We start from the raw sequence: 16677 nt of genomic DNA on the forward strand, positions 1-16677 counted from the left end.
TTAATTTGGTATAGAGTATAATGATTCTTGACTCAAAAAAAATATATATTTTTTGAGACAGAGTCTTAACTCTGTCGCTGAGGCAGGAGTGCAGTGGTGCGATCTTGGCTCACTGCAACCTCTGCCACCCGGGTTCAAGCGATTCTCCTGCCTCAGCCTCCCGAGTAGCTGGGATTACAGGCACGCACCACCACGCCTGGCTAATTTTTTGTATCTTTAGGCTAGAGATGGGGTTTCATCATCTTGTCCAGGCTGGTCTTGAACTCCTGACCTCGTGATCCACCCGCCTTGGCCTCTCAAAGTGCTGTGATTGCAGGCATGAGCCACTGCCCGGCCGACTCAAAAATATTTTTTCAATTGATGTTGATACGTAATATTTTACATATTTTGTGGGGGTACATGTGATGTTTCATTGTGTGCATAGAATGTATAGATCAAATCTCAGGGTATTTGTGGTATCCAGATTCTTGACTCATGACAGATAGTTAATATATATGAGCTGGCGAGGCGTGGTGGCTCACGCCTGTAATCCCAGCACTTTGCGAGGCTGAGGCGGGCAGATCACGAGGTCAGGAGTTTGAGACCAGCCTGGCCAACATGGCGAAACCCCGTCTCTACTAAAAATACAAAAATTAGCCAGGCATCGTGGCAGGCACCTGTAATCCCAGCTACTCGGGAGGCTGAGGCAGGAGAATCACTTGAACCCTGGAGGCAAAGGTTGCAGTGAGCCGAGATCGTGCCATTGCACTCTGTCCTGGGTGACAAGAGCAAGACTCTGTCTCAAAAAAATACATATATAGGTTATGAAATTTTAGGAAGTGACATTTTGGGCATCACAGGGATTGGTTGTTTCTTCTAGAATCAGTCTATGAAAGGGTAAGGCTTTAGAAATAATGTGCTTCAGCAGGGATTCTGACTAGGGATAGAGGTGGGGGATGGAAGCAAAGCGATAGGATTTCTCCTTTCTTTTGCCTCTTCTCCCCAGGGCAGTGGGTTGCCTTCCTGTGCTAGGCTCTTGTGTGTTGGTCATTGAGATATATTGGGGTAGACAAAAAGTTGTATGTACATCACTGATACAGTTTAGTCGAAGTATGCAAAGTATAGAAAGAAAACACTTTGCTCAGTCATCTGGCTAGGTTCTTAGTAGAGCAAAACTCTCACTTTATGATGTTACTTCCTTCTTCTTACGCTTCTCCTTCTCTAATCATGGTTTCTGTGTCTTGATGCCCTGCTGAACTTTAAGCTCCACAAGAGCAGGACTTTGACTATCACGGCTAGATCAGGGGCCTAGCCACAATTCTCTGGCTCACAGTAGACATTTGGTGCTGTTAAAATGGAAATAAATAAATAAAACCAAAGAATTACAGCAGTAAAATGAACCACAACTTTCTCAGTCAACTGAGTGCTTAACACTTCTTCCCTGATCATCCTGTTTCTTGGTCTTCTATAACAGCTGATACTTTTCTCCTCCTCTTACCTCCCAATCCATTCCCACGTTGCAGCAAAGTGAAGTTTATGCTTAAAACCCCTCCCTGAATCCTCGTTGCTGCAGATAAAGGCTGAATTGCTAAGGGTGCCCTTCCAGGCCATTTCTGACTCTTTGCTCTCATATTCACTTGCAGTCCCCAAACATTGCCCAGCATTCTCTCTCTCTTTTGTAATGTCCTCCCCATGCTTTTTTTGGCTCCACTCGTCCAATCCTCCCTTTTCTTTTTAAATAAAATATTTCAAACACCAGGAAAATACGTGAATACACATGAACCCACCCTGGCTATTCACATTCTAATAAATTCTTGCTTCAGATTATTTTTTGGAAACAGAACATTTCTAGTACATTTAAAGTCCTATTTTCACTTCTAAGTCCTAGGCCACTTTCTCTTTGCCCAGAGGTCATCAATATCCTGATTTTTATTATTTGTATTTATTTATTTATTTTGAGACAGAGTCGGACTCTGTCACCCAAAATGGAGTGTAGTGGCGTGATCTTGGCTTACTACAACCTCTGCTCCCTGTTCAAGTGATCCTCCCGCCTTAGCCTCCTGAGTAGCTGGGACTACAGGTGCGCACCACCATGCCCAACTAATTTGTGATTTTTTGTTGTTGTTTTTTTTTTTTTTTTTTGAGACGGAGTCTCGCTCTGTCTCCCAGGCTGGAGTGCAGTGGCGCAATCTTGGCTCACTACAAGCTCTGTCTCCCGGGTTCAGGTGATTCTCCTGCCTCAGCCTCCCAGGTAGCTGGGACTACAGGCACATGGCACCATGCCTGGCTAATTCTTTTGTGTTTTTAGTAGAGATGGGGTTTCACCATGTTGGCCAGGCTGGTCTCGAACTTCTGGCCTCAAATGATCCACCTGCCTCAGCCTCTCAAAGTGCTGGGATTACAGGCGTGAGCTACCATGTCCAGCCGCCCAGCGAGTTTTTGGTATTTTTAGTAGAGACAGGGTTTCACTGTGTTGACCAGGCTGGTGTCGAACTCAGTCTTCCAAAGTGTTGGGATTACAGGCATGAGCCATCACACCTGGCCCAATAATCCTGATTTTTTTTTTGAGACAGAGTCTTGCTCTGTCACCCAGGCTGAAGTGCAGTGGCGTGATCTCAGCTCACCGCAACCTCTGCCTCCTGGGCTCATGCGATTCTCCTGCCTCAGGAGAATTTTTAGTAGAGACGGGTTTGTATTTTTAGTAGAGACGGGTTTCACCATGTTGGCCAGGCTGGTCTTGAACTCCTGCCCTCAGGTGATCCACCTGCCTTGGCCTCCTAAAGTGTTGGGATTACTGGCGTGAGCCACCGTGCCTCGCCCGACCCCTGATTTTTAAATATCTTTTCCACTAACACCTTTATACTTTTTGCTACATATGTATATACGTATAAAAACTATGTTTGTTTATAGCTTCTATACCAGTTTATTCTAATCGCAGCAGGGAATGAACTTCCAATATCTACATCTTTGCCCAGATCAAGAATTATCAGACTTAATATTTGTCAGTTTGGTGGCTAGAATAAGCCGTTATGATTCCCTGATTACTGATGAGGTTGAACATATTTTTATGTTTGTTGGTCATTACTGTTTCCTGTAAACCTTATTCCTAATATGTTCTCATTGTTCTCTAGGGTTTTCTTTTCCTTGTTGATTTCTAGGAGGAATTATTTCTGTATTTTGAATAACATTCTTGTCTCCTATTTGTTATTCATATCTTTTTTCAGTCTGTGGCTTATCTTTTCATTTAATCTGCCTATAATTGATTTTTATGTATACTATGAGATCAGATTGGGTTCTAATTTTATTTTTTCATATTGGTAAAATGTTCCAACACCATTAACTTTTCCTACTTTTTTTTTTTCTCTTTTGAGACAGGGTTTCACTCTGTGGCCCAGGCTGGAGTGCAGTGGTGTGATCACAGATCACTGCAGTCTTCACCTCCCTGGGCTCAGGTGATCCTCGCCTCTTGAATAGCTGGGACCACAGGCATGTGCCAGCCACCACACCTGGCTAATTTTTGTATTTTTTGTAGAGATGGGGTCTTGCCATGTTGCCCAGGCTGGTTTCCAACTCCTGGGCTCAGTTGATTGGCCCACCTTTGCCTCCCAAAGTGCTGGGTTTACAAGCGTGAGCCACCATGCCCAGCCTTTTCTACTTTTTTTGTTTGTTTGTTTTCTTTTGACATAACTTCAGATTTGCAGAAAAGTTACATAAGTAGTACGAAGGATTCCCATATACCTTCATGCAGATCCATCAAATGTTAGTGTTTAACATTTTTGCTTGCTCTTGTGTGTACTCTCTCTTCCCCCCTCCCTTCACATTCGATTTTGTTTTTTGGGGGAACCATTCAAGGGTAAGTTAACAGATACTGTCTCTTCACCCCTACATACTTCAACTAGGACATTTTCTTACAATCTAATTATCAAAATCAGGAAATTAATGTTGATAAAGGACTATTATCTACCAGCCCTATTCAGATTTCACCACTACTGTTCTTTAAAGCAAAATAATGATAATATTTTTCCTGATACCAAGGTTGCATTTGGTTGTCATGCCTCTAGTCTCTTTACTGACTTTTAGTGTTGCCTCTACTGAAAAGCACATTTTCGTATATGATATGTCTGCTTTGGGGCTTTTCTTTTTCATTAGTCTGTCCATTTCTGAACTGATTCCATATTTTCTTAATGATTTCTTTAGCTGATGAGGAAGTCTTAAAATCTAGGAAAGTGTCCCCTCTGTTTTTTCTTTTTTTGTTTTGTTTTTGTTTTTGAGACAGTCTCGCTCTGTCTCCCAGGCAGGGGCTTGATCTCGGCTCACTTCAACCTCCACCTCCTGGGTTCAAGCGATTCTGCAGCAGCCTCCCAAGTAGCTGGTTGGGATTAGAGGTGTGCACCAGCATGCCCGGCTAATTTTTGTATTTTTAGTAGAGATGGGGTTTCATCATGTTGGCCAGGCTGGGTTTCTTTTTTTTTTTTTGTGAGACGGAGTCTCGCTCTGTTGCCCAGGCTGGAGTGCAGTGGTGCGATCTCGGCTCACTGCAAGCTCTGCCTCCCGGGTTCACACCATTCTTCTGCCTCAGCCTTCCGAGTAGCTGGGACTACAGGCGCCCGCCACCACGCCTGGCTAATTTTTTGTATTTTTAGTAGAGACAGGGTTTCGCCGTGTTAGCCAGGATGGTCTCGATCTCCTGACCTCGTGATCCACCCGCCTCGGCCTCCCAAAGTGCTGGGATTACAGGTGTGAGCCACTGCGCCTGGCTTTTTTTGTTGTTTTTTGTTTTTTGTTTTTTTGTTTTTTAAGACAGAGTCTTGCTCTGTCGCCTAGGCTGGAGTGCAGTGGTGCGATCTTGGCTCACTGCAGCCTCTGCCTCTGGAACACTAAATGTTCCAGACCAGTCTGGCCAACATGGTGAAACTCCATCTTTACTAAAAATACAAAAATTAGCTGGGCATGGTGGCGCACGCCTGTAATCCCAGCTATTTGAGAGGCCGAGGCAGGAGAACAGCTTGAACCTGGGAGGTGGAGGTTGCCTCGGCTACAGAGCGAGACTCTCTCACACACACAAAATAACACAGCAGCTGTATGAGGAACATTAAATGTCTTTCCTAACTTACTGTATGCAAATAAAAGTAGATACTTAAGAAATTGTCTAAAAATATTTAGTAAACCCATTTCTACACAGATAGACAAAAGTTCTGAGAAATCAGGCTAAAATAACCTCAAATTTATAAGGTTTGATTAATATTTCCCTTTGCATATACACGAAAGCAAAAAAAGGTAGGAATACTTTCAATTTCAGATAACAATAAATTGAAATCAAGTACAAATTTTGACTCCCCTTCCTAAACCGAATAAACTCTTATAAAAGCAGACACACTTTACTTGTGTAAACACTCTTTTCTTTTTTTTGTTAATGGAATTTCGCTCTTGTTGCCCAGGCTGGAGTGCAATGGTGTGATCTGGGCTCACTGCAACCTCCACCTCCTGGGTTCAAGCGATTCTCCTGCCTCAGCCTCCCGAGTAGCTGGGATTCCAGGCATGCGCCACCACGCCCGGCTAATTTTGTATTTCTAATAGAGATGGGGTTTCTCCATGTTGGTCAGGCTGGTCACGAACTCCCAATCTCAGGTGATCTGCCCACCTCGGCCTCCTAAAGTGCTGGGATTACAGGCCCAGCCATATCCACTCTTTTAAATTTAGGCATCCATGTCACTGGAATTATGTTTTTCACAGGATCACTTTTAAATTCATTAAGAAGTTTCTTTATGTATATAAGCCTATTCATTTTACTTGAAAGGTTTTCTGTCTTCCCAAAGTCAAATCCTTACTAACTAAAATTAGGAATTTTGAAAAAACATCCGAGAAAAATCTCACAAACAAATTTAAAAATGTATTATCTAAGGTGCATAAAGTTAAACTCCATATTACCAATAGCATTTAAGAAACTCATATAAAATGATAATGTTTTCTTTAAAGAGACATACTGAAAGCCAAGCCGGTTGTTCACAGGAGGTGGTTTTGCACCATTATTTGAACTTTGATGTGTGAATTTGCTTTAGAAGTCCATGGTGTATTTACTCTCTTGACAGATTCTGTTTTCACATGCCCCTCACATGAAGGTTCACTCCTCCTTCTTTTTTTTTTTTTTTTTTTTTTTTGAGACAGGTTGGGTGGGACTGCTTCAGGATTCTAAAAGACAGTACCTTCTGGTGCGCTTTCTAAGATGGAACATAATTCTACTCTTTAAAAATCATTAGAGAGTATATATTAATGAACTTTGGTTTTTATGAACTTTCTGGGCATGCCTGTTTGATTGGTGCAGAGTCCTTGGCTGTAACAGAAACGTCAAGTAGGGAAAACGATTTCCTTATGGTTGATTGACTTACATCAGTATAAAATTGATGAGGAATTTATATACACGTTGTATACTGCTGTTAATGTTTGGTACAGTGCTTTCTTTAGTGTTTTCATTTTGAGGGGTTATTAGATTCAGCATTTTCTGGAGCAGAATGCTTTTTAAAGGGGATTTTGTCTTTTTGGGAAATAATTTATAAAGGTTAATTTGGAAAAAGCTGAATTTAAATACGTGTAGCTCTTATAATTACGAGCTTTTTACATTTACACTGACGTTCTTTTGTATAGGAGTTAAAGTTCCTCGTAATTTTCGCTTGTTGGAAGAACTTGAAGAAGGACAAAAAGGAGTAGGCGATGGTACGGTTAGCTGGGGCCTTGAAGATGATGAAGATATGACACTTACAAGGTGGACAGGCATGATTATTGGGCCACCAAGGGTCAGTGTTATAAATTATATTTTTTCTATTAATACTTATTGTTAAAGTTAACGTTTAATTTTATACTATTGATATTAAAATAAGCAATTATGATAACTTTTAAAATAGTTCCTTTTTATTTTGTTTACATTTATTGATGCTTCCCACGTGCAGGATATAATGCTCGATTACGTAGAGGATTGAGGGGAGGAAGGTTGATAGGTCATTGCCATCAAAGCTTTGCAGTTTAGTAAAGGAGAAAAAATCAGTACAAATGACAGATTCTAAATATGACAGAGCAAGTTCACTACGGGACTTTAGAATATGTTTCTTCTAGCTGGAATAATTGAGGAAGGCTGAACAGTGGAGGAAGTTGCCTTTGGAATGATCCCTAAAGGACTGACTGGTAGGATTTCAGAAGGTGGTGATGGGGATGGAGAACATTCCAGATAGAGAGGAGAAAAGGTGAGGAAATGGAGGGGGTATGTGGGGAGAGCAGTCATTTTGACGTAACATGTTACCTGTTGGGTGAACCTGAGGGTTTCTAAATTGGTTTGCATTGAGTGCATGTTGCTGTTTGCCCTCTGACACTTCACATGCCATAGAAATGCTGTAGGTCTCAGTTTCTTCATCTATAAAAAGTCTATGATTCTTACATTTTTTTCTAGTATGGTTGGCAGCTGGCCCATTGTACTTTGTCTTTCTTGGGTTTATGAAGTTTTATTTTTACTCAAAGTCTTTTTTTCTAGCTTGGGATTTTTTTTTTTTTTTACATTGCATTCCTTACTTAATGGTCCCATCCACTGCACTCCCTGCAGTGAATCTTTGAAATGTGTCTCTGTAATGTTTTTGGCTTGTTGAAAAGAGCACACATTTGAAGGGTTTTTTAAGTCTTTGGTTTTGTATACTGGTTGCTACCTTATGATGAGAGCATTTTAACTGTTTTGCTCTTGGGTTAGAGTTCCTCCTGATGATGATGATGATGATGATGATTATTATTATTGAGACAACATCTTGTTCAGTCACCCAGGCTGGAGTGCAGTGGTGCGATCTCAGCATACTGCAATCTCAGCCTCCTGGGCTCAAGCGATCCTTCCACCTCAGCCTCCTGAGGTGGTGTGCACCACCACTGCTGGCTAATATTTGTAGTTTTTGTAGAGATAGGGTTTCACCATGTCGGCCAGGCTGGTGTTGAACTCCTGGCCTCAAGTGATCCACTTGCCTTGGCCTCCCAAAATGCTGGGATTACAGGTGTGAGTCACTGCACCCAGCCCCTCCTGATTATTACAAAAGAAAAATGTATCAGGTAATTAGCAACATTAATTATAGAGAATGAATTAGTGTATGTTTTATGTTGTTTTCTGGTGTTCCTTTGCAAAATTCATGCACACTCCTAAACTGATAGGCTCCCTGTTTACTCCCTTACTCTATTTTTTCCTGAAGACATTTGAGGAAGAAAATATAATGTTGATGGATAGAGTTCCTTATAACTTGGTTTATATAATGAAAGCCTTGATTTTCACTGCCTGTGAACATTATTACCATGGTCTGTTTGGTTTTAAAAAAGCGCTTATAATTGACGAACATTCTGACTTACTGATTTGAAGATTTAACAGTCAGAACTTGGTATATATAATGAAAGCCTTGATTTTCACTGCCTGTGAACATTATTACCATGGTCTGTTTGGTTTTAAAAAAGCGCTTATAATTGACGAACATTCTGACTTACTGATTTGAAGATTTAACAGTCAGAACTTGGTAGAATATAAATTTGAAATTATTTAGATTCAGTTTTTCTTCAGCCACTGCCTGCAGCAGACTTTATTCTTTAAGAATGTTTTGGAACTTGTGATGAGTTCATCAGTGGTCTTGTGGGCTGACCCACAGCACAGTTCCTAGCTGTGGTGGACCGGCTCCTGCTTAGTCTTTCACCCGGTTGGGGTCCCCTGCAGGATGCCCCAACTAGTTGCCATTCCTGGTGTCACTGAACCTCAGGAAACTCCATCCACTGGAGTGGGGGTGAAGGCTGCTTCTCTGCAACTGTCTCCCCACTCAGGGCACACAGACAAAATGCTACTGTGGTCCTCCATTCTCTGTGGGTGGTGGTTTTGGAGCTGCATGGGGAGAAAAGGTCATAATAGCTTTTCCTCACCTGTCTCAAGCTTCACGCTGAGGCACTTATAATAAAAAGCAGAGAAAAGCATACAAATTTATTTAAGTTTTACATGACATGGGAACATTCAGAAAGGAAGACCCAAAGAAACAGGGAAACCGTGTATTTTTATGCTAAATTTGATGAAGAGTGGACAGTGATGCAACAGCGTGATTGGATCTGATGGTAACACACTAGGTAATAAACTGGGGGAACTTACCAGGGCCTGTTTGTTCACATTATTTCTGTGTCTTTGGATTTCATTCCTTTCTTGGCATAAGACAAGACCCCTTTGGAGTGGTTCTCATGACCTACTTCATGGGGAGGTCAGCTAGATTTTAGGGTCTGCTTCAGGAGAGAAGGGGGCGAAGGTAAGGTAAGAGTAACCTTGCTTCTGCTGTTTTCTTAAGTGCCAAGGTGCCGTATTTTGGGATAGTATGTCTTGAACCTCATCAGAGACCCCCTCACTTCCTTTGAGTGCCAGTCAGAGGTAGGAGGGTATGCCCTGCAAAGGCACAGGCTTCTTCTGGAGCTGGCCTGTGCTCACCACCTGATGATCTTCTCTGCATCACCCTCTCAGTTCTCTTGAAGGCAGGTCACAGCGGGCGTATTTGGTTGCCTTTTCATAAAACAGGCAGGAGTTGGTATCTTACCACAGTTGTTTTCTCCTTAGAAGGTGCGATGTTGAGAACAATTTTGTCCCCAGGGTAGAGTATCTACATCTAGCCAGGAGAGGAGGAAGACTTTTTTGTTTGTTTGTTTGTTTTTGAGACGGAGTTTGGCTCTTGTTGCCCAGGCTAAAGTGCAATGGCATAATCTCGGATCACCGCAACCTCCGCCTCCCAGGTTCAAGCGATTTTCCTGCCTCAGCCTCCCTAGTAGCTGGGATTACAGGCATGTGCCACCACGCCCAGCTAATTTTGTATTTTTATTTTTTTTTGAGACGGAGTCTTGCTCAGTCGCTCAGGCTGGAGTGCAGTGGCGCCATCTCGGCTCACTGCAAGCTCTGCCTCCCGGGTTCATGCCATTCTCCTGCCTTAGCCTCCTGAGTAGTGGGACTACAGGGGCCCGTCACCACACCCTGCTGATTTTTTTGTATTTTTAGTAGAGATGGAGTTTCACCGTGTTAGCCAGGATGGTCTCGATCTCCTGACCTTGTGATCCACCCGCCTCGGCCTCCCAAAGTGCTGGGATTACAGGCGTGAGCCACTGCGCCTGGCCTAACTTTGTATTTTTAGTGGAGACAGGGTTTCTCCATGTTGGTCAGGCTGGTCTCAGACTCCCGACCTCAGATGATCCGCCCACCTTGGCCTTCCCAAAGTGCTGGGATTACAGGCGTGAGCTGCCGTGCCTGGTCGAGAGGAGGAAGACTTCTAACATATGTTACATGGTTGGTTGTTTTTTATTTTTATTTTATTTTATTTTGAGATAGTCTCACTCTGTCACCCAGGCTGGAGTGTAGTGGCCCGATCACACTTCACAGCCTGGACCCCCTGGGCTCAAACAATCCTCCCACCTCAGCCTTCTGAGTAGCTGGGACTATAGGGGTACACCATCATACCTGGCTAATTTGTGTGTGTGTGTGTGTGTGTGTGTAGAGATGGGGGTCTCACTATGTTGCCCAGACAGGTTTCAAACTCCTGGGCTCAAATTGCCCACCTGCCGTAGCCTCCCAAAGTGCTAGGATTATAGGCGTGAACCACTGTGCCTGGCCAGTTGTTTTTTATTTTTTGTACTTTATTGACTAAGGTCCCTCTTTTTTTTTTTTTTTTTTTTTTTGAGACGGAGCTTCGCTCTTGTTGCCCAGGCTGGAGTTCAATGGCACTGTCTCAGCTCACTGCAACCTCTGCCTCCCAGGTTCAAGTGATTCTCCTGCCTCAGGCTCCTGAGTAGCTGGGATTACAGGCATGCGGCACCATGCCCGGCTAATTTTGTATTTTTAATAGAGATGGGGTTTCTCCATGTTGGTCAAGCTGGTCTCGAACTCCCGACCTCAGGTGATCCGCTCGCCTCGGCCTCCCAAAGTGTTAGGATTACAGGTGTGACCCACCATGTCCAGCCAGATCCCTCATTTTTTATGTTGTTCTAATATTTATTTGGATTTATATGATTAGCAGTTTTGTTTTTCTATGTTTTTGTGTTCAGTTTTCTGAAGCAATATTGGTTGTCACTAGAGTTTAGTACTTTTTCAAGTTTTCTCATATGTAAATGAAGGTACTGTCCCCATCGTTAAAATAGAAACAGTGTGAGAATTAAGTGAAATAATGATTAGATAATAGAATACCTGAGTACTTGACTTAGTAAATATTAGTTTTTCTCCTTTTATTTGCTCTTGCTTTTTATTAGATAACAGAAAAACTTGGCTGTTAATTAAATTTTTTTTTTTTTTTTTTTTTTGAGACAGTCTTGCTTTGCCACCCAGGCTGGAGTGCAGTGGCGTGATCTCAGCTCACTGCAACCGCCACCTCCTGAGTTCAGGTGATTCTCCTGCCTCAGCTTCCTGACTAGCTGGGATTACAGGCGTGTGCTACCAATTTTTGTATTTTTAGTAGAGACAGGGTTTCACCATGTTGGCCAGGCCCAGGCTGATCTCGAACTCCTGACCTCAGGCAGTCTGCCCGCCTTTGGCCTCCCAAAGGGCTGGGATTACAGGCATGAGCCACCACACCCAGCCTGTTAATTTAAAATTTAGAAGGGATAAAATCAAAGGTGTCAGAAGTTAGGGTGATATTTACTGTAAGAATTGGATTAGATTAATAGGCTAGCTTTGGGATTAAATTTTTTTTTTGTTTACATAAAATCTTCCAGAAAAGAGCTTTGGGTTTTTTTTTTTTTTTAAACTTAAAAGGAATTGAGGTAGAATTTACATGTAGTGAAATGCACAGATGTGCCATGAGTTTGACAAATGTAGCTTGTTACCCCTACTGAGATACAGAACATTCCCGTCATTCCAGAAAGCTCCCTGTGCCCTTTCCCACACCTGAGAGATTTGTATGTTGTAGAGCTTTGATAAGTAGGGTCATGTAGTGTGTACACTTACGGTTCTTTACTCAGCATGAAGTCTGAGCAATTCAGTTGTGTTATCTCAGGTAGTAGGAGTGTGTTTCTTTTTATTGTTGAATAGTATTTTACTGTATGGATATACCACAATGTGTTTATCAATTCTTTTTATGGACATCTGGATTTAATCTACTTTCTTGCTTTTACAAATAAAGCTGCTATGGGCATTCTTGTGGAAGTCTTTTTGTGAACATATGTTTGTTTCCATTTTGCTTGGGTAAATGCCTAGGAATAGAATTGCTGTATCATAGGGGAATCTGGTATGCATCCAGATTGGAGAATCACAGCCAAGATAATCATGCGATCTATCTTAGTCATTTTTATATATTGAAAGTGCTGGGGATATTATTAATATTTGCTTGCTATTAATCTCAGATGAGTTTTATATAGCTCTTTTTTTCTTAAAGTATTGAAATATTTAATAACATACATATAACATTGTTGCATAGGTTTTACATTAGAGTAGTTTAATACTGCAAATCTGACCTCCATTTGGATAGCTCTTGTTTATGGGGATGGGATCAGTTTGAGTAGGTGAGATCTGTAGATGGTTGATTAGCTTCCTCCCTCTCTGGTCTTATACAGCACCCAGCAGGTATTAAATTTTTCACTTTCATTTATTTATGTATATATTTTTATGTTATTTTAATTATAATTTAGAAAATTTAAAGTTTCAATAATTATAATTCTCTTTAAAACAATTTTTTTTCTTTTTAATCTCTTGAGTCAAGGTGAGGATTCATTTATTTTTTACTTTGCTGTTTTAATGGTACACTAATAAGTTAACCAAGTGAACAAAAGCCATAGGAGAAAGAAGAGTTAATGTATAGGCATGAAAATAAGCCCTGGATAGTCTAGAAGCTTTAAGTTTGATGCCTATTTGAAAATGATGTGTAAACATAAAGTTTGCCATTGTATCTCTGAATTCAGATAATGGGATTTAATGAACCTCAAAATTAATGAAGTGGCAACGTAAGTATAACAAACAGGGGACATAAAATAATTATGTTTTATTGCTGCAAAATGGTATAATATGGGGTTTTCTCTTTTGCTAGAAGTTATTGATTGCCATATTAAGTAGGATAATCATATAATTTGTTATCCAACAAGACCCTTTTGAGAATGAAAGGAGGCACTGTTAATAGTCAATTCTGGGACAATAGGAATAAGCAGAACTGTTCTATAAAACAGAAAACTTCATATATGTTTGACACAAGTCTCAAGTAGCCCCTCCCTCTACAATGTAAACTTTTTAGCAAAATCTAAATTTAAGTGGTTTGCTTTTTCGTTTTTCCTTCTTCCTTCTAATTTGTTACAGGCATCATTTTTATCACAAAAGCAAGTTGGGATCATATTGATAATACTTTGTAGAATTAATTTTGTAAAATCTCATGGAATTAATTTTGTAAAATCTCAATTTTTAAGTATGCTTATTGCATTTTTTCTCACCATATAGGTGAAATAAATTTGAATGTAGAAAAATAAATTCTTAATCATAAACACTGTCTTATGTACATTCATATTGTACTTTTCCTTTTTTTTAGCACTTAGACATTAATATTTTAGGTATTGTTATTTTTATTGTTCTTTTGTTTTTTGCCTTCCAGACAAATTATGAAAACAGAATATATAGCTTGAAAGTAGAATGTGGACCTAAATACCCAGAAGCTCCTCCGTCAGTTAGATTTGTAACAAAAATTAATATGAACGGAATAAATAATTCCAGTGGGATGGTAAGTTAATATAGTCATTTTGGTTTTATATAACATAATGTATAGAGTTATATATTAATTATACGTACACACACCATAATATATGTAAGATATTAATATGTAGTTAGGAGAAAGTTTTTAAAAGAGGACCTTTGTTAAGCCAAAAGTCTAAAGAAGGTTGCATTATGTTGTTTTTCTTTTATTAATATAAATTAGGCCATCCTTAAAAACTTTAATGTACTTGCCTAGAATAGATGCATGTGGTGGTTAAAACTTTTTTTTTTTTTTTGAAACAGAGTCTCACTCTGTCACCCAGGCTGGAGGAGTACAATAGTGCGATGTTGGCTCACTGCAACCTCCGCCTCCTGGGTTCAAGTGATTCTCCTGCCTCAACCTCCCGAGTAGCTGGGATTACAGGCACCTGCCATCATGCCCAGTTAATTTTTGTATTTTTGTAGAGACGGGGTTTCACGATGGCCAGGCTGGTATCAAACTTCTGACCTTAGGTGATCTTCCCGCCTTGGCCTCCCAAAGTGCTGGGATTACAGGTATGAGCCACTGTGCCCGGCCAAAAGTTTTCTTAGGGTTTTAATTGCCTTAGTAGTCATACTTCAGTTGATCTTTATTTGGTAAAAAGATGACCATTATTGGGCGGGGCATGGTGGCTCACGCTTGTAGACATTGTGCCACTGCACTCCAGCCTGGGCGAAGGAGCGAAACTCCGTCTCAAAAAAAAAAAAAAAAAAGATGATCATTATTTCTCTTTGAATGTTACTTTTCTGAGGGTTAAGGTACATTTGGTGGGATTAAAAGGATGACTATTCATGAAAAGGATGAATATTCATGAAGGGTTTTTTTCTTTAAGGAGCAAATATGTCTGTGTTGAAACAGTCATGGCTGAGCATCATTGTCTATTTATTTTTGGGTTTCACTCTGTCCCCCAGGCTGTAGTGCAGTGGTACTGCCCCACTTCCCGTGGCCTCAAGTGATTCTCCCACTTCAGCCTCCCAAGTATGTGAGACTACAAGGCACATGCCACCAAGCCCAGCTAATTTTTGTATTTTTTGGTAGAGATGGGGTTTTGTCATGTTGGCCAGGCTGGACTCAACTCCTGACCTCAAGTGATCTGCCCACCTTGGCCTCCCAAAGTGCTGGGATTACAGGCGTGAGCCACTGTGTCCAGCTCATTTTCTCTTTAAACAAAATGACATGCCCTGCTTGACCCACACAAGTTAGTTAGTAGAAACAGCTGAATTTCCAGTATGAGTAGATTGTTAAGTTCATGATAAGTCTTTGAAGCCTAGGCTCTCTTGGTGCCATGTTGAGAGCACACCGCATAAAAAATACATTTTAGGAAGCAAAATAACATATCATCATCATAAAATGAGTATCATCCATCTTAGGAAATAGGGCCTCAGTAACCTTGATTTCTCATCCCATCCCTGTGTTCCCTCTCTCTACCAGTGTATTTTATACTACAGATGTATCACATATGTACACAAATTCATCCTCCTTTCTTCTCTCCTTCTTTCCTTCTCATCTGTTTACCATCTGTTAAAAATCACGAGTTTATACTAACAACTCCCACTAATTTTATTCTAAAACTATAGGGTTTGTTCTATGATTCTTCCTTTCCATTTGAGAAACCTGGCTCCCATGCTTCCCAGTGCATTTACTTATTTACTCAATTTCCCCTTCATATAACTGTACTTTTGGCAACAAGTTGAATCTTGGATTCACAGCCAGCTCCCTGCCCCTCAACCCCAACCTAATACGCAGATCTGAGGCGGGGCCCCAGATTGGCTGGTGCATCCAGCAGGGAGGCACCAGGCCAAATAAAGCATGACCCTGAGAAAGGAAGAAGGTGGGAAAGGTCATTGGAAACCTTAGCCCTGCACCTGCTGGGCCATTAACACCCCCCCACCCCTGTGCCAACTCAGAGCTGGGACCTGAGAGTCTCTCCAGCCCTCACAGTCCTCAGTTGGTCAGTCTTTGTGATTTACTGGGAGCATTTAGTCCATTTACATTTAATATACATAATTACTGACATGTTCAGGTTTAAACAGATCATCTTAGTTGGTGGTTTCTATTTTTCTACATGTTTCTTGCCTATTTTTGGAATGGTTGTTCTCAACTTCTTTCATTCTGTTTGTGTTCTTTCAGTGGCTATTCTAGAAATTGTGCACACTTACCTATTTTTAAGAAGTTTGATAGGAGCAGGATTATAAAGCATATGAGTACACAGAAAGGATATTATTTAGGGAATATCCTGTGTGACACACAGCATTGCCTTTAAGAAGAAGACCTTTGTTAGATTTTGCTACTAGATGTTATCTGTTTTTCTCCACTACTGTTGTTGTTTTTACATTATAGCTTCTGTAAATTAAGTAACTAATGGTGTGTTCTACATTGTCATGGAAGCTAGGAAATTCAGATTAAATTTCAGACCTACCTCTAATAAGCTTATCTGATCTCTTGGGCTTTTGGTCCATTAGTTGATATTTTGCCTCCCTCTCTACCTCCCTTCCCCCAACCCATTTATCATTAAGCCTTGTCAGTTTTATGTTCCAAATGTAACTCGATTTAGGTCTTATTTTTCTATTTACATTGCCACGAAGTGAATATTGGCCATCATTTATTTCCTGGACTCTTGCAACAATGTCTCTGATTCTACTTTTTAAAATCCCTTCCAATCTTTCCAAAGTTAGCAGCCAGAGGGATCCTCCTAAGAGACAAATTGCATCATGTCATTTCTGCACTTCAGATTCCTTTAGGGGCATCAGCCTCAGCATGCATGCTTCTTGCCATGGCTCACTGGGAGTGCTCAGGGTGCACACTGGCCTGCATGCCTTTCATTTGGTCTCAAGACCTTTGCACTTCTGTTCTTCCTCCTTCCTCCCCAGTCTGGCTAACTCCTATGGGTCCTTCATTTCTCACTGTAAATTCCACTTTCTTTTTTATTGAGACAGAGTCTCACTGTGTCACTCAGGCTGGAGTGCAGTGG

General features: G+C 41.0%; 1 protein-coding gene across 4 annotated transcripts in view; it reads left to right on the forward strand.

The window, feature by feature from the left end:
* UBE2V2 (ubiquitin conjugating enzyme E2 V2) overlaps positions 1–16677 on the forward strand; it is a 64611-nt gene that overhangs the window by 38985 nt on the left and 8949 nt on the right. For all 4 annotated transcript variants that reach the window (XM_024250614.3, XM_054560969.2, NM_001133103.1 and 1 more), the window contains 2 exon segments: positions 6622–6770; positions 13569–13694. In XM_024250614.3, the coding sequence (XP_024106382.1) occupies positions 6622–6770; positions 13569–13694 (275 nt within the window).

This window comes from Pongo abelii, chromosome 7 (genome assembly GCF_028885655.2).
Source record: "Pongo abelii isolate AG06213 chromosome 7, NHGRI_mPonAbe1-v2.0_pri, whole genome shotgun sequence".
NCBI lineage: Eukaryota > Metazoa > Chordata > Mammalia > Primates > Hominidae > Pongo > Pongo abelii.